The sequence below is a fragment of the Maylandia zebra genome, linkage group LG12 (genome assembly GCF_041146795.1).
Source record: "Maylandia zebra isolate NMK-2024a linkage group LG12, Mzebra_GT3a, whole genome shotgun sequence".
Classification (NCBI taxonomy): Eukaryota; Metazoa; Chordata; class Actinopteri; order Cichliformes; family Cichlidae; genus Maylandia; species Maylandia zebra.
Genome location: NC_135178.1, coordinates 2489042 through 2516012, shown reverse-complemented (window position 1 = coordinate 2516012; position 26971 = coordinate 2489042). Strand labels below are relative to the sequence as shown.

The 26971-nt window shown below is 42.6% G+C and overlaps 1 protein-coding gene across 1 annotated transcript in view; it reads right to left on the bottom strand.

The window, feature by feature from the left end:
* Window positions 1-26669, bottom strand: part of nr6a1a (nuclear receptor subfamily 6, group A, member 1a) — a 119642-nt gene extending 92973 nt beyond the window's left edge. Inside the window, exon 1 of the mRNA XM_004558598.4 lies at window positions 26355-26669. Within this exon, the coding sequence (XP_004558655.3) occupies window positions 26355-26421 (67 nt within the window). The 5' untranslated portion in view covers window positions 26422-26669. The remainder of the gene's footprint in view (window positions 1-26354) is intronic.
* Between the last annotated feature and the right edge of the window lie 302 nt (window positions 26670-26971).

Here is a 26971-nt window from a genome sequence, read left to right as displayed (position 1 = left end):
GCTAACTTGGTTATTGTGAGACCAGGCTTCAGTCATTAGTTATGAAACAAACCCTAACCCTGATCAGGGAATACTCCCTACCTTCCTATCTGATGCTGCTTCTGTAGGAAGCACTTTACAGCACGTTTCCTTCACGTGTCACCGCGTCCATGTATGAAGAACTGTTGTACGCAAAGACTCGAAGTCTCCACCAAACTAGTAGCAACAGTAAAAGCTGACCGCGCTGGACCACACAGTGGGAAAACATTTTTATGGATCTTTTATGCACAGCCTGACACATCATCGGGCTCCCCTAACCCCACGACAGTCTGTTTGCTTCATATTAGTTACCCACTTGCTGTCTCAGCTTTATTAGACCCACATTTTTTCCCCGTCTCACCTCCTGCAGCAGCCTGGCCATCTGTGCAACCACCAAGTGACTGGTTCTCACTTACATAGCACCGAGCGAGCTCCATCAGTCACATCCAGACTGGTGCAGAATGTTGGTGCATAACCCCCCCCCCCCATCTGTGTCAGTGTATCACCCTGCTATCAACAGCTGTAGACCCTTGACCCGACACACGCCAGCTGCCTGCACCTGACCCCTCCTTCCCAACCCCCCTCCAACACCAGGGCATATGTTCTCCCTGGAGCACACACACGAACACACGCGTGCCTCAGTCAGCCGAACAAACATACGTTACATATGTAACATCCATGTAACAAGTTCCCCACCTCCACACAGTTCTGAGGAGCTGCAGCTTTGAAGTGAGACAAGAAGTTTGGATGTCACCTCGAACTGCAGAGAAGTTCACCTCCAGCCATTATATCTGCCATGTGACTCAAAGCATTTGGAACTTGTCGACTGAAGGACCACAACCTACTTTTATGTGACTGCACCAACTGTCTTTATCTTACATCTCTTACAATTACAGTTTAGTTATAAGAGGCATGTGTAGGTATGGCAGATGTACCTAAGATAAGCCTCATCATTAACGAGTCGCTGATAACCTGTTAAAAAAAGTCACGTTTTTTTTATTACTGCTCTTTAGGGTTCAGGCTTTGAAATGTTGTCTCCACATCAGCACGAATCAGAGAATGGAACTGTGGACAAATATATTTATCATTTACAGTTTCGTTGACACAAAATGTATTTTGGCATCCAAAACTTCAAAAACATACATGAGTAATAAAAACCATCTATCTATTAAAGATGGTTAACAGTAGCCTGGTTAAAAGTGCTTTGTGTTAACTCCTCACACACCCCCACACACAACAATGGGCATCAGTGGGATTCCATTTGTGAGGCTCACAGCAATTAACACGACTATAGCTCTGTGAAGCTGTATCCAGACACAGCGTCAGTGCCAAATGTTTCCACGTCCACTGGTGTTGTCCATAAGATTGTAACAAAAGCAGGAGACCTATTACAGTTAGAAACCAACGTTAATAATTAACCCTTTAAGACCTGCCATAGTCCGCCAGAGCTTATATTATATTTTTACAGGCTGTAGTGTCATTTTTGGGAGCATTTCAAGTTGCTATACATCAATACAACCATTATAGCCCAAATTTTAATAATATGCATGCATTAAGTGCATAGTAATTACATAAATTTCAAAAACGTGCAATAAACTACAAAAAAATTGAAAATCGTTTTTGTTTTTTAACATATATTTCTAGTTAGAGAAATTTAAGAGGCTTATCCCTCAAAACTGTAAATACAAAAAAGTTGCACAAAATAGTTTCCCACCACAGGAAATTTATTTTGAGTGTGTTTATAGTTTTATTTTTGAAATACACCAATTTTCATATACTGCAGGAAAAACGAAAATAAATATTATGATGCAAATTTGCAAAATAACAGCATGTGCATCAAAATAAACTATTTCCAGCAGTGCAATATGAGTCCTCAGCATCCCAGAAACGACACAGGAAGTCATAAAGTCAAACATAACTTTTAAAAACACCAGTATAGGCTCATGAGGCCCTGAAGGCAAAAAACTACATTTCCGCAAAATGACGTCACTTCCGGTTTCGGGCAGGACATGGAGGACATGCGAGAGTTCGTGCTGATCGGATCGGCAAAGCGTGTTTCTGGAATATTATGTTTTTGTTCCTGCAAGCGCTTTTTATGCAGTTTTTCAAAGCTATATGTGGAAGGAAACTGTGACTTAGGGCAAGCTGATGGCATAAGATGTAAGTACAACTCCTCCGGTTTCATATGCAAAAAAAATTATGGCGCTAGCTTATGTGGTTGCAGTGCTACCGGGATTTAAAAATAGTTAGCAAAACGGAGCGTGCCCGCTCCGACCGGCTTTAAAAGAGTTAAAAACACCCCCTCTGTTATATGAGAATACCACAGTAAAGGGTTTGTCGCTTTTTTGTTTGTTTCTTCCAAAAGATTCCCACCTGTGTCTCCTGCACTTCATCGTGCCCTCATCACACACGGCCACAAAATCACCCAGTGAGTCTCTGCAGATGCAGCCACACTCATCACATCTGTCACGTGTGGAGATTCAACATGAAAACTATAACAAGCAAGATTTGAGTGTCGTATCAACATATTATTATTATAATGATGAATAATGGGGGATGAGCAAAACTAACACTGATTGGAGCGCCGGCGTGGTCCACAGACTATCGTTCATCACTACAACCACTGTTGACAATCCGAGCTCCTGTTGCCTAGGCAACCTTTTAAAGTACTCATCCCTCTTTACATACACAGCAGTGTATTCTTCATTGTCACTGACAGTCAGTTTAGGCGCTCACCTTGAAGCTGAAAAGATTAACCTGGGACCCAGCACCACCGTGAAGTCGTTCATTTTTTAAATTAGATTTTTCTCCTCTATGGTGTCCACTCAGCACATCGCTGCAAGTCCATTCCTGTGTGAAGACGTGTCTTAGGGCACAGTATTCACTGCTTTCTGAATAACCATTGTTTCTGGAACCCTAAGCATAGCTGACTACTACTCTGTTTCCATTAGACTCATACTCAGACCGTACGAGAGGTCTGAGTATAAGACACTACAGATTTGAATGAGATTATTGGAGATGGTGGGTGTTTGGAAGCAAGAACACATTTAAAATCTAAAACACTACCATGTGCTGCAGGAAAGTCTTCTTTCAATATCCGGCCAGTGTGTGTAAGAGGCCACGCTGAGAGCACAGCGGTCCTGCCACACATCATTTTCCAATTTTCTTTCTGCTCTCTCGTCAGCTCTTAACAACAACGTTTATGTGACGGAGTAGAGCAAAAATATTTATCACGATATACATTTGAAAATTTGTGATAACGATATAACTGACGATATAATTGACACGAGACAAAATACTTTACAACTCCACAACTTTAGTAGTGCAAAAACCCCCATCAATGTATTTTCACTTAAACAAGCAGCTGTTTTTTGCATTAAAGTTATATAAAAATGTAACAGTGCAAACTCCTCGCTGACAGTTTAACCAAAAGGCATTTCCAGTGGAAACTGGCCGACATATCCTCAGCATAACCATGTATAACATCAACAAAACTTAAAAAGAGCTTATACACACACAATACGGTAACATTATGTTGAAGCACAGTACGTATCACTCCGCCAGGCTCCGCCTACGATAGCCGTAATGCTCCGACACTCCATCAAGCGGTGCGGCTTCGTAGCTCAGCAAAGTCGTACTGAAACATTTGACAGATTTTCGAGCGCCGTGCACATAAAATCGTTTCGAGGTCAGTAAACACAACCAGAGTTCATACATAAGGCACACGGGATTATAAGGGGCTCTGTCGACTTTCAGAAAAATCAAAGGATTGATTTTAAGTGTGTCGTATTTTCCAAACAACACGGTAATAACGACGGCCCGCTAGCATGCGCTACCAAAAATAGTGCTTTGTTGTGTATCTGACGGACGAAAGCTAAACCAGTTCCACACCAGTGAAGCTGCAGCATTTTTACAAACCAGTTCAGATTCATCTGTTTCATTCAACGATCCGCTTTCGCTCTTCTCATTCGCCATCGGCGCCATGCTTTTTCCGCCACGTTTTACCCATATTCTATCGCCATATTTCATTTTGTTATCGTTGCCCAACATTATACCGGTATTACTGTGAATGGTATGATCTGGCCCAGCGCTAACTGGGATCAAGTCGTGTTTCGGTTGTCGTGTCTGTCGATAACAGACCAGCAGCAGAGCTCTCCAGTGTGTGGTCTCTGTTGCTAATCCTCATGACGGCTTATTGACCGTGATAGCCTGAGGCTGGAAAGGCTTCCAGCAGCAGCCAATGCAGCAGAGCCTGCGCCGCCGTGGCCCATTGTGTGCGGACAATGAAAGGCTGCATCTTTAACCTTTCACCTTTAAAACCTCTGCAACTTCAGGGCTAATCAGCTCGCTATCAAAGTAACATACGGCCTCCTGTCCCCCTGTGGATGGAGACATGCTCAATGCAAGGTTTATAACAAGTGGCTCAATACTGCATCAGCCTATCAGAACGGGCAGCTATGAGCTGTATTGAGCAAATGTATTTTTCTGCATTTGCAAACAACAACAGGCTAAAATATATGAATGTTATACCAGCCTGACACCTCTAAATAAGAACAAGCAATGACTGAGTGTAACATACGTCAGTCTTTTTGTCCAGTCTTACTTGCATGTAATCTAAGTTACTGGCTAAACGGCTCAAAAATCTAAAGTGTGGTTACAAAGAAGAAAGCCTCACTTTGTAATGATTTCACTGCTTATGTATTGCAGTGAGCAAGCACTATTCCAAGCCAGGACTGTAAATGTCTATTACAATACAAGATAAGCTCTGTTCCATCCTGAGAAGGCTGGGCATGTTTGTTCATGACACCACAAAGATTTACATTTCCTCCATATTAAATATACACCAGTCCCCTAAACCTACAGAAATCCTCAACCTGAAGCCACTACACTGCCCGGGGTTTCACAGCACTCATGCAGCAACTCTATCAGTCCATCAGCATCCCAGCTCCTCTGTCCCAGATGGGCTAGGGTTCCACATGGCCAGCGGAGGGCAACGCCAGTTTGTTATCCGAGTAGTTTAGTGTCTACCTGCCATGCCAACCAGACTAGCGACATTCTGATTTCATTGCTAAAAACCCACCCAGCAGCATTCTGGGACATCATGCTAAACTGGAACGGCCGCTTTAAAAGACTGAACATTGCAAAGACGGGAAAGACTGACAGGCATGTAGAAAAGTGGGAGAGTATATAATGTCAGAGCAACCCGTCATTGGCCACATGAGCGAGGTCACAAGTGTTTCTTTGAATACCGCGAATAAGCCCATTAACAGGATAATCCCTGCCCCCTTTTGACTGCAGCAGCCTCCTGCTGATAAAGACAAAACTGACCACTTTTATCAGATCGCCGTCTGTCGTGACGCTCAGGCAGTTCAACTTTAATGTTAATATTTAAAGGCAAACACTTTGTTATATGAGAATACCGCAGTAAAAAGGCTTGGGGAATGACTGAGTGGAAAAAGTCTCATCTCTAATATGAAGTCATTCAGCGTCTCCTGGCCACTGTACGGTCAGTCAAGTTACATTTAAGCCTTGTTGACATTACAAGCTCCAGTTGCCTAGGTAACCTTCCAAAGTACTTACCCTTATATTTCTATGAGTTGTATTCTTTGTTGTCACTGACAGTCATCTTAGTCGCTCCACTAGGAGCTGAAAGGCTGGAGTTGGGACCCACTCGCGGTTATTTGTCCATCATCGCTTCAAGTCATTAATTGTCACTTTTTCCTATCATGTCATCACATCACTCCAAGTCAGTCCCTGTGTGAAGACGTCTCATCAGACACGTGCAAACAACAGTATCCACAGCTTTCTGAATGACCCACATGCCACTATAACACACAGTTCACAGCACATCGTTTGCCACTTCTTTAAGTGCCTTAGGTTCCCAGTGTTTCCATCCTTCCTTTTAATGTGTTTTACACTTGTCATCTACTTATTTTCTCATAAAAGGCTAATTTTTTCAGTTTTTGATGCCCTAAAGTCAACGTTGTGGGTTTTTATTGCAGGTACTGCATCAAGTGCAAAGAAGATTTTGGTCAATATTTCAGTGTTTTGCCAGCAAACAGTGTTAACCTTCAACTTGACAGGAGACTGAAATATATGGTTTGTCATATGCATACAAAACACTGGAAGGTTACATCAGCACACATGGCCTGCTCATTCCTAACTCTTTGTGTGATCACAGAAAGGGAGGATAGATGGCGACATTTTTTCTTTAATTGGCAGGCATTGGTCGGTATTTCAAACAAACCTCAACTGTTACCTAACAGCTATTTTAGACGCACCGTGCTTATCGAGGATCACTCTATGCAGTCCTATGAAAACAAAGTACGGCCTTAAGATTGATCACCTGGCTGCTACTAACAAACACACCTGATTAAGTCAGCAAGTGTGACTTTACATTCAAAGGCAGCGAAACAGGAAGATTATTTCCAGTGGTAACAACTGTTACTTTAGGTCAGGGACGGCAGTAATGAACTAGAATTTAAGTATGTGTTGCTCTTTAGCATCACTGCAAACACAACCACATCGGCCCATTAAACATATCATGAGATCCTGATAAATATGATGTGTGGTCCTACTGGTTTGGTTTTTCTGTGCAATTTGAAAAAATAAATAAATAAAAATGGATGATTGTCTCCTCCATGTGCAACAGCACCAAGTGCACTTTTTCCTATGTAATAAAGTATTTTATTAGTACTTATTAATTACTTACTTATTAGTACTTGTATTGTATGGTGGTGGTCAGAGGGCCCGGTGGCGCCAGTGTCCGGCAGCCTCGCCTCTGTCAGTGCGCCCCAGGGTGGCTGTGGCTAAATGTAGCTCCATCACCAGTGTGTGAATGTGTGTGTGAATGGGTGGATGAATGGATATGTAAAGCGCTTTGGGGTCCTTAGGGACTAGTAAAGCGCTATATAAATACAGGCCATTTACCATTTGTATGTTGTTCTGTTCATCTTATTCTATTCTATTGAGGGCAAATGCCAACAACTGAGCGAGAGGGGCTGTTACTGTGTGGATAACAGCAAACACTGAACATTTCCTGCACGCAGCAATGAATTTTGTTCGCTCAAATTAAACTTTTCTTCACTCTAAATAATTTTCTCCTCAAAATGCAACATTTGTACTTGCAAAATGTTTTTTCCGTGCGCTCAGAATAGAGGCACGGAAATAACGCCATAAAGATCTACCAGGCTGCTGGAGGAACACTCGAGGTTAGGCTGCATTTTAGCCAAATGTTAAACAAATGTAGTTTCAGAAATGAGAAGATGCTCCCCGTTTAATCAAGTGTGCACTTACATACATGTACTTCTACATGTTATGGAACGTGGACACTCCAAAGAGGTGAAAATCCCATATACACAGGTATCCCAACTCCAACACTGACTCTAAATTGTCAGCAGATTAAAACTGTATTACTTGCATATTATCCTGCTGACAGATATCAGACAGTAATTTTACCCATTTCATGAAAACTTGCTTTCTCTCAGTATCTCTTGCAGGCTGAGCGTGATGGGTTTACTTACTGAGGACGCTACAACTAAGATTACAGGACATTTACAGAAACTCAAAGATTATAATAGCATGTTGCTATGACGAGGTTATGACTGTCTCGTTTGGTATGTACATGAACAATACAGTTGTGGGTTGTGTGACGTCGGCTCTCTGCTTAATCAATCACCCACCCTGACTAGAAGATGGATGAGAGGAAGTGCCGACCACAGATAGACCATTGTTTTCACTCCACAACAGCAGGACATAATGAATCCTGCGCTTGCTGAGAGGTCAGAGTAGAGAGGATTGCTTTACCCCATGGGCACCACTTGATCTCCCACCCCACCTCCAGCAGAGACACCCATGCATAACAGTAAGGAGTTTCAGCTTGCCTTAGATAGCCTTGAAGGAGCAGATGGGTTATAACCAAGCGGAGAGGGGAGACGCTGTCACTGTTATACGACCACCTGGCTTTAGCCGTGCTGCTTACTGGAATCATCCTATCCAGCTGGCCGCTAATTAAGTCTAACTGTACATTCACTGGGTCAAAGGTACTTCCAGTGCGTGCACAGCCTGTTGAATCTGTGTTTGTAAACTTAATAGAAAACCTGTAGTAAACATGTTAAAACGAGCGTTTCATCAAACATATCATGAACTTAAAAAGATGGAAGAAATTAAGAGTACAAACATTCAGCTTGCAGGTCTACATGCGCTACTTTTTAGGAATCATAAGGCAGATTCAGAATAGTCATAAACTTCATATCCACATGCCTGCTGGCTAAAAGGAGACAGGAGAGCATCATTCGACCGTGCAGCACTAATGAACAAGCAGAATGTACATGATGGGAGGTGTGGAAGGTCTGTAGTTCGATCCCCAGGTGTTCCAGGCTTCAGACTGAAGTATCATCCCGACACATCCAGAGTGCAGGTATGTATGTAAATTCTAGTCCATAAACATCAGCATCAGAAAGAAGCATGACCCCTCAAACCTATCCCTGCAGAAAGCAAAGTAAGATCAAATGAAGCCGTTTTAGCCTCGGTCAGCAAAGGTAAACACTTCTCCAGGTTCATCATAATGTTTGCAAAAGTAACAGTGAAAAGGCCGGGTTACTGAAACAGTAGAATTACGAAAATAGTGCTTCAAGTATCTTTAATGGGCTCTGCATCGGTTGTTGCACAGGCCAGCTGTGGATACTTACTTTGGCACCATGGGAAGCAGAGCTTTCAGCTGCTCTGCTCCCAGGCTGTGGAGCTCTCTGCCCCCTGAAATAAGAAATATTGGTTCTCTCCCCCAGTTTAAATCCCATGCATGCAAATATAACTGAAACAACAAGAGAAAAAACAAACCTTCAAAATCATCACGTTTTCATGTCTATGTGTACAGAATGCATCTGCTCGAACAGGAGCTTGTCCTGTTCCTACCCCCTTATTTCAAATTTCATTGCTTACAAATCCAGAATTCAACATTATTTGATCCATACATGTTTAACTATGTACAAGTCTAACACATGAATATACACAAATAAAACCATTTTCAGCACGTAAACCAAAACAGCAACAAACTGCATGTTTTACATAAACTAAGCACCCTGTGTTTAACACCTGCTTAATCTCGGAGCTTATTTTGTATCTATGTGACAAACACCTTCATGAACACTTAAGCTTGTGCAAAATGATTGCTTCCCAGCATCTCCCCAGTCATCTACATAAATACAACAATCCGGTTGTTCAGTGATGATGTGACGAATCCTACTTCCGGGCCTAAAGTAGTCTGCGTTTAATATGGCTTTTGTGTTGTTAACATGTTTAATGTTTTGTATTTTCTTCTATTTGATCTCAAAAAGCTCCTAAAACAGTCAGTGATCACTGTTGACCTCCCTCGGCTTTTATTACCGCTAATCATTTATTTAAGCTCAGTTTTTAAAACCTTAGGATGCAACTACAGCCCAGCCCATGCAGCAGTATATGAATGACTAACCTCGTATTGTGGATGGATTATCTCAGTTGTTCTCCTGGCTGAAGTTTGGTCCTTTTACAGCATCCCGCCATGCGATTACATTTGTTCCTGACCACCGAGAACACTCACGTTAACTTTTATCGAGTGGAAAAAAAGTTAGCTTGTTTATATTATGCTAACATAGCTGTGTCGCTAGCGGTCACGTAGCACATCATTATATACCAGCTAGCCCAACTTCAGTAACCCTACAAACGTCACTGCTGTTTAGTTTTTGGTCTTCATTTATGTTGGAAGTGATAACAGAGCTGTACGTTTTAATTTGTTTCCAAAACCCCGCAGTCAGGACATGCTATATTGTATTTAGATAGAAGCTAGCGAGCTAACTTCCTGCTAACTTCTAACTCCGTTAAATGTCATAAATTCCGTTTTCATGGATGCCTGGATGTTAAACTCAATTGTTACACCTGGTAGAGGAGAAGGCTGATCATTTTATTAAAGATGAAAGACTTTAGACAGTTTTTCAACTCTCAGTAATGCCATAGTGATCGTTTGATATATGGACCTGCAGCAGAGTTTAGGCCCAGACACGGCTAGTGACGTCAGACTGAACGACCGGATAGAGCTCGAAAATGTGACGTCAAAACCGCAAAGGATTCTGGGAACGAGTGGCAAGCGGTACTAGTGCTCGCAGGCTTTCACAAGAAAACAGTCACACAGCAATAAAAAGAAACAGAAAAATTGGCAAGAAGCTATTGTATTATTAGCTGCAATAGCCGGTCGCATGACAGCTACGGGAAGCTGACGGGTAAAGAGACCAGTTGTTATCAGATTCCGTCGTGGAAGAGAAATTGTTCGAGCCGTGTTTCCGAAGTAACAAAGAGGTGACGGATGGCCTGAATTGCTGCCATTCGAAGACCAAATATAACGTCCCAGAACCCTCCAGCTCACATGTTAGTCTGCTCCAAGCATTTCCACAAAGGTCAGTCTGCTGTTGTAGTTATTACGTAATTTATCATAACATAATTATTGATGTAGGTTACAAATAAGTCTTATATTGATTTGAATTGAATTCGTTGCGCTTTGCTGCTTTGTTCACTGTGGCTTTGCAGGCTAATGTTTGTTGTGTTTTGTAGGAAAACCAGCCTACAAAATGCAGGAATGCGATCCAGACTGGGCCCCTCTGTCAACCTGGGTCATACCGAGTTGAAAGCTGCTACCACAGCCAGTTTGATCGGTTAAGAGAGAGAGAGCGAGATCAAAACAGTCACGAAACGTCTGCATATATGTGCCGAAGGGTTGTATTGAAGCAATCAAGTGATGAATAACTGTTTTCCAGTATGCTGTTTTGCAATGTTTTTGGGTTTTTTTGCATTGTTGATTTGTTTTTCACTGAAGCAGCTAATAAAGCACGATGGATTTTTACAATGTTGCCTCTTTCCTGTAAGATTCTATAATAGAATGAAACAATAATGTCAGTTCTAAATAAAGACAAATTGAATGAATTACGAAACAGTCATTTTATTTCTATTAGATCTGAAAATGTTGTGTAACACTACAACCTGAAACGACAAATACAGGGAGTGCAGAATTATTAGGCAAGTTGTATCTTTGAGGAATAATTTTATTATTGAACAACAACCATGTTCTCAGTGAACCCAAAAAACTCATTAATATCAAAGCTGAATGTTTGTGGAAGTAGTTTTTAGTTTGTTTTTAGTTTGAGCTATTTTAGGGGGATATCTGTGTGTGCAGGTGACTATTACTGTGCATAATTATTAGGCAACTTAACAAAAAACAAATATATACCCATTTCAATTATTTATTTTTACCAGTCAAACCAATAAAACATCTCCACATTCACAAATATACATTTCTGACATTCAAAAACAAAACAAAAACAAATCAGCGACCAATATAGCCACCTTTCTTTGCAAGGACACTCAAAAGCCTGCCATCCATGGATTCTGTCAGTGTTTTGATCTGTTCACCATCAACATTGCGTGCAGCAGCAACCACAGCCTCCCAGACACTGTTCAGAGAGGTGTACTGTTTTCCCTCCTTGTAAATCTCACATTTGATGATGGACCACAGGTTCTCAATGGGGTTCAGATCAGGTGAACAAGGAGGCCATGTCATTAGTTTTTCTTCTTTTATACCCTTTCTTGCCAGCCACGCTGTGGAGTACTTGGACGCGTGTGATGGAGCATTGTCCTGCATGAAAATCATGTTTTTCTTGAAGGATGCAGACTTCTTCCTGTACCACTGCTTGAAGAAGGTGTCTTCCAGAAACTGGCAGTAGGACTGGGAGTTGAGCTTGACTCCATCCTCAACCTGAAAAGGCCCCACAAGCTCATCTTTGATGATACCAGCCCAAACCAGTACTCCACCTCCACCTTGCTGGCGTCTGAGTGGGACTGGAGCTCTCTGCCCTTTACCAATCCAGCCACGGGCCCATCCATCTGGCCCATCAAGACTCACTCTCATTTCATCAGTCCATAAAACCTTAGAAAAACCAGTCTTGACGTTTCAGCTTGTGTGTCTTGTTCAGTGGTGGTCGTCTTTCAGCCTTTCTTACCTTGGCCATGTCTCTGAGTATTGCACACCTTGTGCTTTTGGGCACTCCAGTGATGTTGCAGCTCTGAAATATGGCCAAACTGGTGGCAAGTGGCATCTTGGCAGCTGCACGCTTGACTTTTCTCAGTTCATGGGCAGTTATTTTGCGCCTTGGTTTTTCCACACGCTTCTTGCGACCCTGTTGACTATTTTGAATGAAACGCTTGATTGTTCGATGATCACGCTTCAGAAGCTTTGCAATTTTGAGACTGCTGCATCCCTCTGCAAGATATCTCACTATTTTTGACTTTTCTGAGCCTGTCAAGTCCTTCTTTTGACCCATTTTGCCAAAGGAAAGGACGTTGCCTAATAATTATGCACACCTGATATAGGGTGTTGATGTCATTAGACCACACCCCTTCTCATTACAGAGATGCACATCACCTAATATGCTTAATTGGTAGTAGGCTTTCGAGCCTATACAGCTTGGAGTAAGACAACATGCATGAAGAGGATGATGTGGACAAAATACTCATTTGCCTAATAATTCTGCAGTCCCTGTAGATGCGTTGGCCTGTAACAGCAGCTGTGAGATGGAATCGTCCAAATCACCAAAGTAAACTGGACCTGGGCTTGTTGCAGGATCTGAAGTTACTAAACATATGCCCTAAAACTTAGAACCATATAATAATAAATATGTGCGTGATGAAAGTTGGGCAGCACACTAATGTCCTTACCCCACTCTGTGCTCGTGTGGATCTGACCCTTTCACTCCTTTGATTTTTTTCCTCTTTTTTTTTTTGCCTCCTCGTCACGTCTGTCTTTGTGCGGACCTGCCGTGTTCTCTGTCGTTTTGTACATCACTGTTTTTGGGGCAAATAAAATGAAAGTAGGGATTAAAACCGCAGAATTAATGATTACCGGTGCTGGAAATACTAGCGCTTGATGCAGTGTTTTGATTTTGCTGAAAGTCACGTGGTCTGTCGAGCTCTGTTGAAGACTGATCTTCTTGTGATGTCAATCTGGTTAAGAGCAACAGCAGCAAACAAACGTAGAAATAGAGACTGTAGTCCAATGATGTTGTTGTTAATATAAAAGTTCCTTCAGAAATCTCCATTTTTTTTGTAGTAAAAAGTTTCAGAAAGAAGAGAAGCTTTACAGGGATATTCGGCATATTACGGTAGTACAAAGCATTCACAAGCTACTGCTGTCTGAACACAGACAGAAAAATAAGCCCTGCCTACATTTTACCATGTGCAGTTCACACAAATGACAAGCTTTACAGAACATCATAGCAATGCATCTGCCACCATAGTCCACTCACAGGTAAGAATGAATGACACACAGGTAGGGCTGCCACAAACGATTATTCTGATAGTCGACTAGTCACCGATTATTTTTGCGATTAGTCGACTAATCAGATCATCATCCATTGGACGTAAAACGTACAGCTTATTGCACCAGCAGCATCTGCTCTTATATAACTATCATTAGCTTACAGCTTTAAGTGTTTCAGGTCTGTGCTAACTAAAAATAAAGACAAGATGATAGTTTATTAAATTTTAATGACATTTGCAGATTGTTTCGGTGAAGTTTAATAAACTCCTTGCTATCTAAAATATAACAGGACACCGGAGTAAATTCTGAGCATCTCACACTTCTGATAATCAGCTGTCTGTTTGACGTTTATTCAGCTGTGTAAAAACTATAACTTTAATCTCAGCCAAACCGATTTACTCAGGAACAAATAAAACACTGAAAAAAGCCAAACAATAACATTTCAAGTTATCTGAGTGACTTATATATCATGTTTAACCTGAGTAGCGAAAGACGGCGGTGGGTTTGAAAACGATTTGCGGGGAGTCCGGTGTTCTCACGGCTCTAGTTAGCCTAGCCCCCGGCTCGCTAACGAGCTAGTGGGTAACAGACGTCTCCGAAAACGTCGGAGCGCTTTTGAAAATATGTGGTGTCCTGATAAACTGAGCCGATATTTGAGGTTTACACAGCTACATTCTCGCCTGAAAATATGTTAAACGTTTATTTTGTGACCCAGAAAGAATAATAAGAGTAATATTAAAACTAACTAGCTGCCGCCATTGTTGGAAACTGAGCTGGGCTGCGCTATGAATTCTGGGATAGCTTTGGACCACGAAGTATACACCCGACCCATCTTTCAAATCTGGGGAATGAAGGGCGCATTTGTCGGAGTCTTCGAATTTGGACAGGCTTTGTCGTGTCGCTGTAACGTAATCGGCCTACAAATGTGGGCACAGGAGGATGCGGTTCCTGAATTTGGACACAGCTACGATACCGGACACAGCTGCTTCTTCTTCGGGGTTTAACGGCAGCTGGCATCCTTGTACATGCAGTGCTGCCATCTTCTGTTTCAGTCCGTTATTACACTCTTAAATCCTGCTACTTATTCCTGCGTCTTTTGGGATCTTACAAAGCTTCAAAGTCGTCGACTTAGTCGTTGACGATTTTGATAGTCGACGTAATCGTGACTAGTTGACTAATGGTGGCAGCCCTACACACAGAGCAGCGAGCGGCAGGTGTGAAGAACCATTTTTACTGTCAATTGACAGAAAAAGTGAAAGACAGAAGGAAAGTGACATGGATGAAGGATAAAGTTTGTCTTGAGCAAACCACTACATGGGAGGAGTGGACACATCAGGCCTGATGCTGAGGAGCCACTCAGTCCACAGGAAAACCAGGAGGCGGCACATTACAGTTTACCATTATTTCCTGGACATTTCTGTTACCAACAGCTTCATAATTCACCAAGAATCATGTGGCAAACACCAGCAGAAACAGCGGGCTCGCCAGGAGTTCCAGGAAGACCCGTGTGCTCATCTACTTGGGGCTTCATTGACATCAGGTTGCCCACCGACACCCAGCTTCAACCAATCACTTCCCCCACAAACAGCAGCGAAGGACAGTCTAAGGCAGCTACAGCCACCTAAAGAAGTTCAAAATTAAAACGCTGTGGCCATATGAGCGGAGCAGACAGTTTCTGTATAAAAGTGACAATATATGGAAAACTGACAGCACAAGGCTCACAAACCTTGCACACAGTTATTAGAGTTCATATTTCACACAGATTGTTACTGATATTTTGTTGATGCTGAATATCAGTTTTCACTTCATTATAATCTTGAAGAATCGTGTTTTTCACTTTAAACCGTTGTTGCATTCCACAGTAAATATAAAATAAATGAACTAAACCTACCAAAGAAGACCAGGCGGCCTCTATTAACTCCGGGTAAATAAAGAGTGAAGGCAGACAGAGTTATAAATAGGATGCTTTCAACAGCTTTTTCCAAGTTTATTAAATAAAAACCTGATCCAAGAGTCCCTCGTACTTCTCCCCACAGGTACAACTCTTAATCAAACACAGCCTTTCAAAAAACAATCAGTAATCTGACTTTCAGTCTGACAGCCCGAGCGCTCAGTGCTCCATTAGATTTGACAGATTGTTAAGGAACTCAAGGGCTGCCTTCACAGGCTGCTTGGCGGTCATCCCTTTGACCTCTACACATGACCCTTGACCTTGTTGTGTAACACAGCACACAGGAGCATCTACTCTGTCCTCTCTGCTGCTTCTCCGTGACCGTGTGATGCTGCTGTCCCAGTGCCCCTCAACTTCTCAGCACATGCTTTGGCTGAAATGATGGAGAGCAGATTCTCCTCCGTGCCTGACTGCATAGTTTGAAGATACCAGCAGCATTTTAATGTAACACGGTCTCTGCTTTGAAAGCTAGAAGAGCGCTGCACAGGCTATAGATCTGTTAAGATCCAGATATTTTAGGAGTTTCCACAAATGTTTGACTTTTCATGTGTAGAGCAGACCATAATAGCATTTTGTGTAGGTGTGATATTATGTAAGCTCTTTCGTACTGACATAGATTTTTTAATATACACAGTTGCTGTATATCTGTAATCTTATTGCCTTAAAACACATAAGAAAGCTCTTTATCAGGTATGAAGGGTCTCACTCCGAGCTCAACAGCCTCTATGCTAAACCCAGGAAGGACCAGTGAGTGTCAGAAGCACGATCCAGAATGAAACAACAAAGATCCAGAAGCACATCGGGAAGATGACCACAACAGTTTGGTGAATAACTCGGGCCACTGAAACTCGAAAAAGAAGAGCGCCAGTCGCCACAGAAGCACAGGCCTTTGCACGGCATGCACCAGCCACGCTGGAGGCACTAATCATGGCGGCACAGGAAAAACCTCTAAGCACAAGACTGATAGAGGCTGGGGTCTACCACACCATGCAAGACCAAAGATGGCCCTGAGAAAATGCAGCTCATCACAGCAGGGTGCAAGAAGCTGGTAGGTAGGGCAGACATATAACGCTGTAGCTGAGTGGCTGGCATAGCATAGAGGAACATCTGTGCTGAGTATGGTCTTGATGTCCTGAGGTCAAAGTGCCCACTTGGATGGTTGAGAGTGACCAGCTAAGGTCCTGTAGTACCTCCAGGTACAGATGGACAAAGCGGTGATGACTAATCAACCCCACACAGTATTAGTAGACAAGCAGAGGAGGAAGGTTGTAGTAATAGACGTACTTTTACCAAGTGATGGCAATTTCAGGAAGAGGGAACATGAGAAGTTGGAGAAACACAAAGTGCTGAGAGAGGAGCTAGAGAAGATGTGTAAGCTGAAGGGGGGATAGGAGCTCTTGGGATAGTGACTCCCAAACTCGGAGAGTGGGTCCAGCAGATCCCAGAGAGGACAACCGAGATCTCTGTCCAGGAACAGCAAAGATGCTGTGCAGGACGCTCAAGCTCCCAGGCCTCTGGTAGAGGACCCCAGTTTAAAGAATAAAGACAGACACGGGGTTGCTGAAATTCAAAAAGAACTTCAGAATTGGGGAGAAAGGTGACAGTAAAGGTGGCATGGTTACTGGTGCCACACGGGCTGGTCCGAGTGTTTCAGAAACAGAGGATATAGTCAGATCTTCCCCACAAAAGCATCTCTAAGAGAACTGGCTGATAAAAGAACATCTGATGTCAAAGGTCTGAGAAGAAAAAGCAGACTGGTTCTGTTCGACAGGTCGTCTGCACAGGAGGCAACGAATGCAGCATTCAAGTCGAGGTGAGAACAGACGTGCAGAAACAGGCTTGCTTATTTTGAACAGTGTGTATTTTTCCACTTATTTCAATACATGTTATCATTTGATATTATTTTTATTATTATTCATCAATATATAATTAGACTGAATTGATTACCCACTTTAGACATGAAACAGTGGGATAAATGTTTCATAGAGCATTCATCCACATGAAGCTGGTGACCGTTGTGTTTATCTGTGGTAATCCCGACGGCAGTCACGCTGGGGGTCAGGCTGTGGTCAGAGGGCGGGGGGGGGAGCACCATCACTGCGGGCTGACATGCTCAAAGGAGCAACTTCCCTTTCATCATACCAGGGGTTAGAGTTTTACTGCCTCATACAGCCGGTGAGTGTACAAGCACTGTGCGAACTAAGCCCTGCAGCAGCCATCTGATAATAATCATCTCACAAAACAGCAGAAACAGTTGAGTCTGCTTATGGAGCCACAAGGTTCAGTGTGCACTGTACGGATGCTCCACATGTGTCGCACTTTCACATTTTTACACTAAAAATGAGGCGATATTGTCCGGTTACACCAGCACGAAAATAAACCTATAAACATCATGTTAGTTGGCTGCGGTGGTCGTCTGTCAGTTAACTGACAGAACATTTCAACACCACCACTGCTGCAACGCCGACGCCCACCCCTGAACAAAACCAAAACCTGCAACTGTTAAGTTTGCTCATGTGTCCCATTCCAATCCATCGGCATTAGCTGATTTACAGGTACAAAAACAGGCTGAACAGCAATATAAATGAGCTTAAAACAGGAATGAAAAAGCTAAAACTTTGCTTCTTCATTAAGAACATTTTACAGTATTCTCAAGAAAGGCCTTACACCAAACAGGAACAAGATTAATCAGGATTTGGTGCAGGCTATAATATGTCCTCGTAATTAATGTTAAAATGACAAAAAAAAGTTTTAGCTGGGAAACTGGCCTTTTTCAGCCTTTTCTTACTTTGTGCTGAATAAATAAAACTTCTGTAGCAGCGGAGTTAATGTCCTGCCAAAGAGTCTGAAGTTTTTCTTCATTAGTTCACTTTTAAGTTAGAAAAAAATGCAGTACATTCATCTATTTCAGGAGTGAAAATAATATCTAACAAGAAATAACTTACATATTTTATGTACGTTCTGCATGTGAATACATGTACGTTCTGCATGTGAATACATGTACGTTCTGCATGTGCACAACTCTGTTGCTTGTGAAGCTCGCACACAAGAATTTCACTCACATGTGCTGTACCAATGTACCTGCACATGTGACGTGACAATAAAAGTGATTTGATTTGATTTGAATACTGCTTTAATGTTTCACACAAGCAAAGCAGGAAGTTACTGCATTCAGAATATTTCCATTACTACAGTGTACGCATTCTTGAGTCCGTTCATAACCACCAGCTTGAAGTGTCCAAACAGGCAGCATTTACTCAACGCATGTGTGCTGAAGTAATGAGAAGAGTCACCGTTTAGCATTTTCCTGACGATGTGCACAGAGCTCTGTGTGTATCTTGTCTGTTGACTGTGAAACAATCAGTGTCCTGTGCTGAGCTTCACCCGACTATGGTTCCACTGCCAGTCACCTATGACCAGTACTCCCAGCATGGGGGGGGACTACTGAGCTGTTCAGAAAAAAAAAAAGAAGAGAATGGGGTGGCTGCAGTTTAGGAGTCTCAGGTCAGGTACTAATCAAAAACTTGGTGGTTCGATCCCAGGGAGGTGCTGCCCTTTCTGCAAAGTAGGGAATAAACTTGGTGTTCCACCCCACTAGTTCTACAAAAGCCAGCACCTTCCTCTTTGTTGTGGGCACTGGGTATGCATGAATGACTTCCACTTTCTCCACTTAAAGTCTTGACTTGTCCATGTCCAACCTCATATTCAAGGTACTCCACCTGGCTCTGTGTCTGATTACATTCATTAGGACTGCTCGTGAAGCCAGCAAATCTGAGGTGGAGAACACACAGATCCATCAACACCTGGTCCATGAGATGCTGAAAGGTTGCTGCAACTTGAACTGAAACAGTCCAAAAAGGAGTTTGAAGGCTGTCACCTTCCTTGTCTCTGGTGCTGGGGCCACAGCTTCTCATCACCCTTTCCAAGAGTTCGTCAATGCGAGGTATCAGGTAAGGGATCAAACTTGAAGACTAATTCCAATTTTTTTCCACTAGTACCCACTCGGCTAATCAGATTCAGCTGAACGTCCCAAAATGTCAATGCAACACAAACCACACAACAATGGTGGACATCAAGGCGATGAGATACCTGCTTCTAAACTGTTGGTACAGGACTGCACACCGTCGCTGGACCACAGTGTTGGTTTTGGAGAGCCATTTCACTTCTTGCTGGGTTTCAAAAATGCTGGTTTTAATTTTTGTGCAGGACTCAAGAGTGACACCACTAACTGGCCAATCAGATGGCTTGGGATTCTGGCAGAGTAGGTATTAAAAACATACCTGGTATCAGGTACTTCCACCTAATGGAAAAACCTAAAAGTCAAGTCGAGTCAGCGGAGCTAAGCCCAGTGGGTACTAGTGGAAAACGGCTAAAAGTTGAACACTGATCCATCTTTTTTTAGGACTAGCATAACTAGGCTTCACCATTTGTTGATCTTTCAATTACCCAAGCTGCAGCTGGAATTCTGTAGAACTTTCTGGAGGCTGGAACATTTTCCCTCAGGTGTATTTTGTGCTGCACCTGTGTTGTGAAACCAGACTCCTCCTGAAACAACTGTAAAGAAGGGTTCTTAGATTTTTCTGGTGGGATGCCTGAAGACTTGTTAGAGACACTAAACTCAGCTCTGCTTTGTTTGTGGGGAAAACCGTTCTCCCTCTTCTTCTCCTGACAAAGACAGTGCTGCCTAACCTGCTGCATGGACCTTTGCGTTGGAACCTAAAATTCCTGTAACAGGATAATGTGGAAAACCTTATGTTTCTTTTTCTTGCTGTCAGGTAAATATAGCTCATAGTAGGGCTGGGCGATATGACCCAAAATTCATATCTCGATATTTTTTAGCTGGATGGCGATATAAGATATATATCTCGATATATTTTTTTAAAGCCATAAAGTAAGAACAAGAAGAGAGTTCTTAGTCAAAGCTGTGTCCCAGATGTCACACAGGCACCTTTATTAACAGAGCAGATGTACATAAAATTTACTCAAAAATAAATTATGAGCATTTATTAAATAATAATGCTCCATAAATAAAAGAAAACAATGTTGTTTTTGTGCATAACAAAAAGCTCACAATGGTACAGTCAAAATGTAAACTAAAAGACGCTGAGCACAATAACAAAGACAGATTTCACAGCTGCTCTGTTCCCAACTTCTACTGTGTGACTGACAGCCTGGAGTTTGTAATCCGCTTCGCAACCACGTCTCTTACAGGTGCCATTTATGGTCCTTATACACAGTAGGGTAATATTACGTTGAAGCACAGTACGTATCACTCCGCGAGGCTCAGCCGTAATGCTCCGACAATCCATCAAGCGGTGCAGCTCCGTAGCTTACTAAAGTCGTACTCAAACATTTTTTGACAGATTGCTGAGCGCCGTGTTCCACATAAAATCGGTGCGCGGCCATCAAGCACAACCAGAATTCATACATAAGGCGCGCTGTCAACTTTTGAGAAAATGAAAGGATTTCAGTCCGTGCAGCACCTCTGGGCTGCATGGCGTTAGCGTGGTTAGCTCGTTAGCGTGGTTAGCTAGCTAACACATTGACGCCGTCCCGCCCCACGCACGGGGCGATGCGCAGTAACTCGTTAAAGGAGATTTGCCGTGTCCATCTTGTCGCTTCCTGCAGGTGAAGCGATGGGGGAGGAGGGGGGAGTTGTGTTCAGTGAAGGAGAGGCGAGGCCGAGTAACGTTGCGTAAAGACGAAAGTGGACGAAAGAGAGGCAAACTTGCGGCTCCACAAGTATAATTATAACGTAACATAGACTATATCGATATAAAGGATATTGTCAGATCTTATATCTCGTATAAAAATATATCGATATTTTTTAAAAACTCGATATATCGCCCAGCTCTAGCTCATAGCTGACCTTACCAAAGCCTCTTATTAATTCTGTAATGCCTCTGCTACTTAGTTGGGACAGAAACTTTATCCCACAGTTTGTGAGGACCTCTCTAGAAATCTGTACACTAAAAAAAAAAAAAAACTTTCACTAATGCTCCCTGATTTATTAGCAAGCATTTGTAGACAAGTTGTGATCTATTATATGAACTACGGATGAAAACAGCAACCTGCTGGAAATGAGAACACAAGGTTTTTGCAGCACACTGTTTGCAACTAGTTTCACCCAGTGACAGCTTGCAACCTCCAGCAAACACCTGCCAACCAGTTAGGAAATACCCATATTTCCCTAAAGACTTCCAGGGTGTCACCGGCTGCTTTAGGCAAATCTTTGATTCAGATATCCCAGTAAGTGACACCTAGCTGCAGTGAGTGGCAACAGAAGCCCCTATTTTTCCCCTTTAAAATGGAAATATTGCAGTTCCTCAGCTGCTCTTTTATAACTTCCCAGACAACTGCATCCTTCAGTACTGCAGCTTTACAGGATCCCTACTCTGCATACCAAGTTCAGTGTTTTACAGCTGCCTATAAACTCATCTTCCACCCAAATTCAAACTCAAATTGAAGCCATTTACAGCCTTTGGCCCAGGCTTCGTGTCAAAAACAACAGAAGCTTGGCAAAAGCACTGCCAACAGCCTCAGACCAATTGTACTTACTGTAATACATTCCCTCTCAAAATATGGTTCACAGCAGCATGCTATGTCCTCCCTCGTCATCCTCCCCCACAGCTCATTAGCAGCTGTTAGATGCTCAGCCTATGCCAGGATCAAGGCAGCAAACTTCTGTGAGAGAGCAGTCCCAGCCCCATACCTCATGGATCAAGTGAAGGTTGTAAATACTTTCCTGGGTTACGGTGAGGTCAGCAGAGACCAGGGCCATTAATGCTTCAAGAGCAACATCCCTGGTTGCCGTTCCCATAGCTCTCATCCGCCACCTCCCCCAACATGTCCATCACAGCACACACAAGAAGAAAACAACAAGCAGAACTTTAGGAGAAGATTCAGAGCTCAGGGCGAAGAAAACCCTGGAAGTGTTTGTGAACTGAAAATAGCATAGTGAAGTGGAAAAGGCTTAGACCATCACAGGGAACTGGAAAAATATTTATCAAGATTTTATGAGACAAGATGTTTTTAAGGGCCTGAAAGCAAATGGAAATAATTGAGCACCAAACTAAAATATTTCACTTGTTGCAGGGGAACATTTTGGAACAACAAACCAGAACATTATTAAAAATTGAATTAATCCATCCAACATGTTCTTTTAGTTCCTTTGAAATGGTGTTAATTAATCTCCCCATTATTTGTCTTTCATCCCATCCATCACCAGCTGACCCGCAATATGTGTTGCCTGGAAACAGCACCATCAGCATGAAGGAACTGCAGCATTTAGACCTCTGGAACTGATGAGGACTCAGTTTTCACCGCTCATACTCGACTAACTTCTCTTTAATAGTTTCTCTCATCTTAACATGAAATCAGGGAGGTGAATGTTTCCCTGTAAGGGTGAAAAAAGTATCTGAGTTATACTAAACATTTTGCAGAAGATGTAATCAGATTGTACTCCACGCACGCTGTCTTGGGTCAAGAATCAAATTGAGATTAGCTGTAATGACCTCTGACATCTAAATAGAAGGTTAAACCAATCAGGCCAGATGTCCTCTCAGTATGTGGGATAATCATGAAAGAGCAAACAGATCCTGATGTTGTTACTAAAGTCTTATCATATTATCAGGAGAGACGCAGCAGCGAGACAGGAAAACCTGAAAATCTAGAGATATTTCTACGTTGGACACGACTGAGGGCACTATCACAGTGATCACAGCTGCAGATATATAAAGAAAATAAAAATATATAAATATAAATACAGATTCTGAATGTTTAATAACAAATATATACTTTAAAAACCAAACATGTACTTGTAATGTAATTGCAACAGGACATTTTTGTAGGTTTTTGTATTACTCCATCATTTTAGAAATCTGTCTACTCACTGACCACAGGCCTGTGTGATGAAGCTGATCTATACCAGGGTCACATTATAAAGCCACCTGCTTTATTTGTTTGTTTTTCGCTGCAGCGATGTGCATTTATTGCAGCACTTACAGGATCTTCTGATAATACATCTTCGTTTGTTAAGACTTACAGAGTTGAACCTGTGAGAGACCTGATGCTTTGGTTACACTCCACTGCAGACACCCACAGCCAAGCAGTCATTCTTGCTACACTTTATAAACCACCGCCTGGAGTGCAGACGGTGCGCTGTGATGTTAAGTCAACATGGGCGAGTCCACACGTCACAAAACAGACGTCCATATGGACGCTCACCATCTAATGTTAAAATACTCACAGCCACAGAGTAAAAGTGCACTCGAGGCTTTTCACGAGTCGAACAGAGAAAATTATTGTCCTGCTTCATGAAAGCTGAGCTTCAGTTTACAGCACAGTGAAGTCTGTCATCCACAGAGACCACAGAGGAAAATGAGCTTTTCATTAGAAACGGAAACATACATGATATTGGTTTTGTATTATCACTCTCTGATACATTTATCTTTTTTTCCTTTCTTTAAACAACAAAACAAGCGCGACACCACCTGGTGGGGAGTGTGTTCAAAAAAGGCTTGACTGAAAGACAAGAATCACTATGATGCTGAAGGCGCTGCAATGATTTTTGTTTCTTCTCTTGATTAACTTGAATGAAAACGTGTGTGTGTGTGTGTGTGTGTGTGTGTGTGTGTGTGTGTGTGTGTGTGTGTGTGTGTGTGTGTGTGTGGCTGCTGATGCTAACACTGATATTGTGGCAGCAGAGGAAGTGTTCTTAAGAAAAAAACACAACATGATGGATCACATCTACATTCCTGTCACCCCCACACTCCACTCCACCCCCACATGCCTCTACTGTACTCCTGGCTCATTCAAGAATCGGGGGTGGGATGGCGGGGGTGGTGTTTGTATCCTGTCCCTGTCCCACCCACTGCCAGCTACCCCCTTCACTCTGCCCCAAGGGAAAAACACACACAACAACAAATGTACCAGCAGAGCAGGGGCTGACAAAGCACTTTGTTTCAACCAGTTCATGCCAGTCTACTTCACCCATGCATCAAACCTATCTTCCCGTGTGTGTGTGTGTGTGTGTGTGTGTGTGTGTGTGTGTGTGTGTTAACTCACATTAAAGTAAACAACAATATTCACTCTGCTAAACATCTTTTGATGAAAAAGTATCAAAGTGGTCACTTTCAAGATCAAATCTCAAATGAAACGAGAAAGTAGGGATGTGTGGACATACGAGCTGATGCTGAGTGACATCAGGCCAAAACCATTCAAAGTAAAATCCTGTTACAAATACTCAGCCTGTTACTTTGTTTTCATGTATTTCCTCCTGTTTGTCATTTCTGTTTACCTACTGTTTTCTACTCTGCAAACAATTAGAAATGATAAATAAGCCGTTTTGTTTGCAAAGATAACACTGACCATTGAATCAGCTGCTATCAGTCTTTTTAAAGATACTGACTCATGGGTAATATTAAGTATTGTTTGTTTCACAGTTTGGTGTTACAGTGTGAACGACAGCTGAAGGCTGAACGTTCATTTTTAATCATCAACTTTTGTGTTTGACCACCACAGAAACGTGGAATAATCGGTTATCTGTGCATTTGAAGTGTTTATTAGTTTCCTTCAGTCATGTGTGGCGTTTAGAAATTCCTGCCATATCCTGAATTTTAAGACCAGGTATTAATGAATTAAGACATGATGAAGAAATAAACATTTTGACGAGACATATTCTAACAATATGCAGGGAAAACATTATTTACAGAATTATCAACGAGCCTAAAATGATTTCAAAACGTTTTACGAAATACTTTTTATTTTTTGGGGTGTATTTCTTTACTCGTGTTTTTATGCTACGATTGAAAAATTAAAATGATTTAATCTGTAGAACTGCTCAGGCTGTTGTCGTCATTATTGATTATTCTGTTGATTATTGCTGGAACCCACAGAGGATGTGTTTCAGTGAAACAAAGACAACGCCTGAAACGACTCACGCAGCAGTCACCACCACAAAACATACTTTAAAAAATATTAAATTATTCATGTTTAATCAAAATTAATAAATAATTGTGGGTACATTCACGAAATAATTTCAGTATTAAAATGAAACTAAGCCTAAAAATTTTATGCATTAATTTTACTATTAAATTAAGAAATCTAAGGGAAATTCTTAGGGGGACATTTCAATCTAACGTGCTTCTTAAACAGTCTTAAATCTTCATAATGAGACTTATTAAGTGGATCAGAACACAAAGTCCACCCCGATATCCATAAGTCACGTTGAGGTCCTCAGGGCTGGCAGGGTTAAAGGAATTTTAATCTTGGAAATGTCAATAAATCTTCAGCCACCCGCACGGGGGCACGATATGGGACTGGCGCCTGGGACAGTCTGCTGCAAGGCATTGTGGGCTTAGTGTGAGCCTGGAGCTGGTCAGCATCACAGAATATTAGAAACGAGTATCAGGCACACTGAATAAGAAGCCTTTCCAGCAGCACCGTGCCACTGTAAACAAAAGTCAGCGGGACCGGTGCAGTAGGGGGGTGGACCTCTGCATCCTCTGTTATGGCCTTCTTGCCATCCTGTGAAGTGCCGGATTTTGAGGACTTAAAGGACTAAAGGCTTCGGGGCATTCTCCAAGTTCAAAAGTTCACCTTTTACGATCTTCCCGAGCCTGACTGACCACCTCCAAATAAAAACATTCCGACCTCAGTTCCCAGCGAGCCCAGCGCCATCTCTCTCTGTGTGTCTCACACACACACACACACACACACGATTAAGTCATATCCACCAGTGAAACAAACTCATCCGTGCTACACTGCTAACTTCGTTACCAACGTCTCCGAGTCTAATAAAAATAAAATCACGCGGCTGTCCCGCTGCTCCTTTTTTAAACTTGCGCGTTTTCATCAGCGCCGCTTCAGAAAGGCTGCGGTGCACGTGAAAGGCTCGTGCAGCAGCAGTGATGAGGCGCTGATCACACAGCCACAGCCACGCGCTCATGTTTTGAGGTGAGCAGCGGTGCCCGGGACAGCAGCAGCCGGGCTACGTGTGCTCGTGTGCGGACGCGAAGGAGGCTGTTCCACGCCAGGTTTGCCTACCGTTTACTGGCTTGGCGTCGTTTCTCTCCGGGTAGTCGAACCCAGTCGCCCTCTTCTGTATCTCCATCCTCCTGCATGGACTGAACCCGAGTCAGCTCGAGTCCGACGTCGCCCCTTCGCGCCGCGGAGAAAGAACCACGCGCGTGGGGGTGAAGGGGCAGGATGACAGCACTGGCGCTTCGGTCTAAAGTGAAGCTGGCGCTGCTTTGGTCGCCGTGTTTAGCTTGACTGACTCAGTACTCGAACCGCGGACCCATGCTTTGACCCTCCTGCTTCCAGTCAGCAAGGAATAGCTGGATCCACACCCCCCACCGATGGTGCGTTTGAGGATGTCGAGGAGGGTGGTGGACGGCAGCTTCTTAAATCAATTAGTGGTGATGGGAGTCTTGGACAAAGGCTTCTATGCAAAACGTCACATCATCTTATATTTATGACTGAAATCCTTTCACATAATAACGACACAATATTTTTTCATATCTATGATTTATTATTTCTTTACATTAGTGGTGTAGTTTCAGATGCTCAAGTGATGAAGTCAGTGCAGATCTGAGAAGCAAAAACTCAGACTTCACACTGCTCTAAACACTCAGTTTCAGGCAGTTTTATTTCTAATTTAG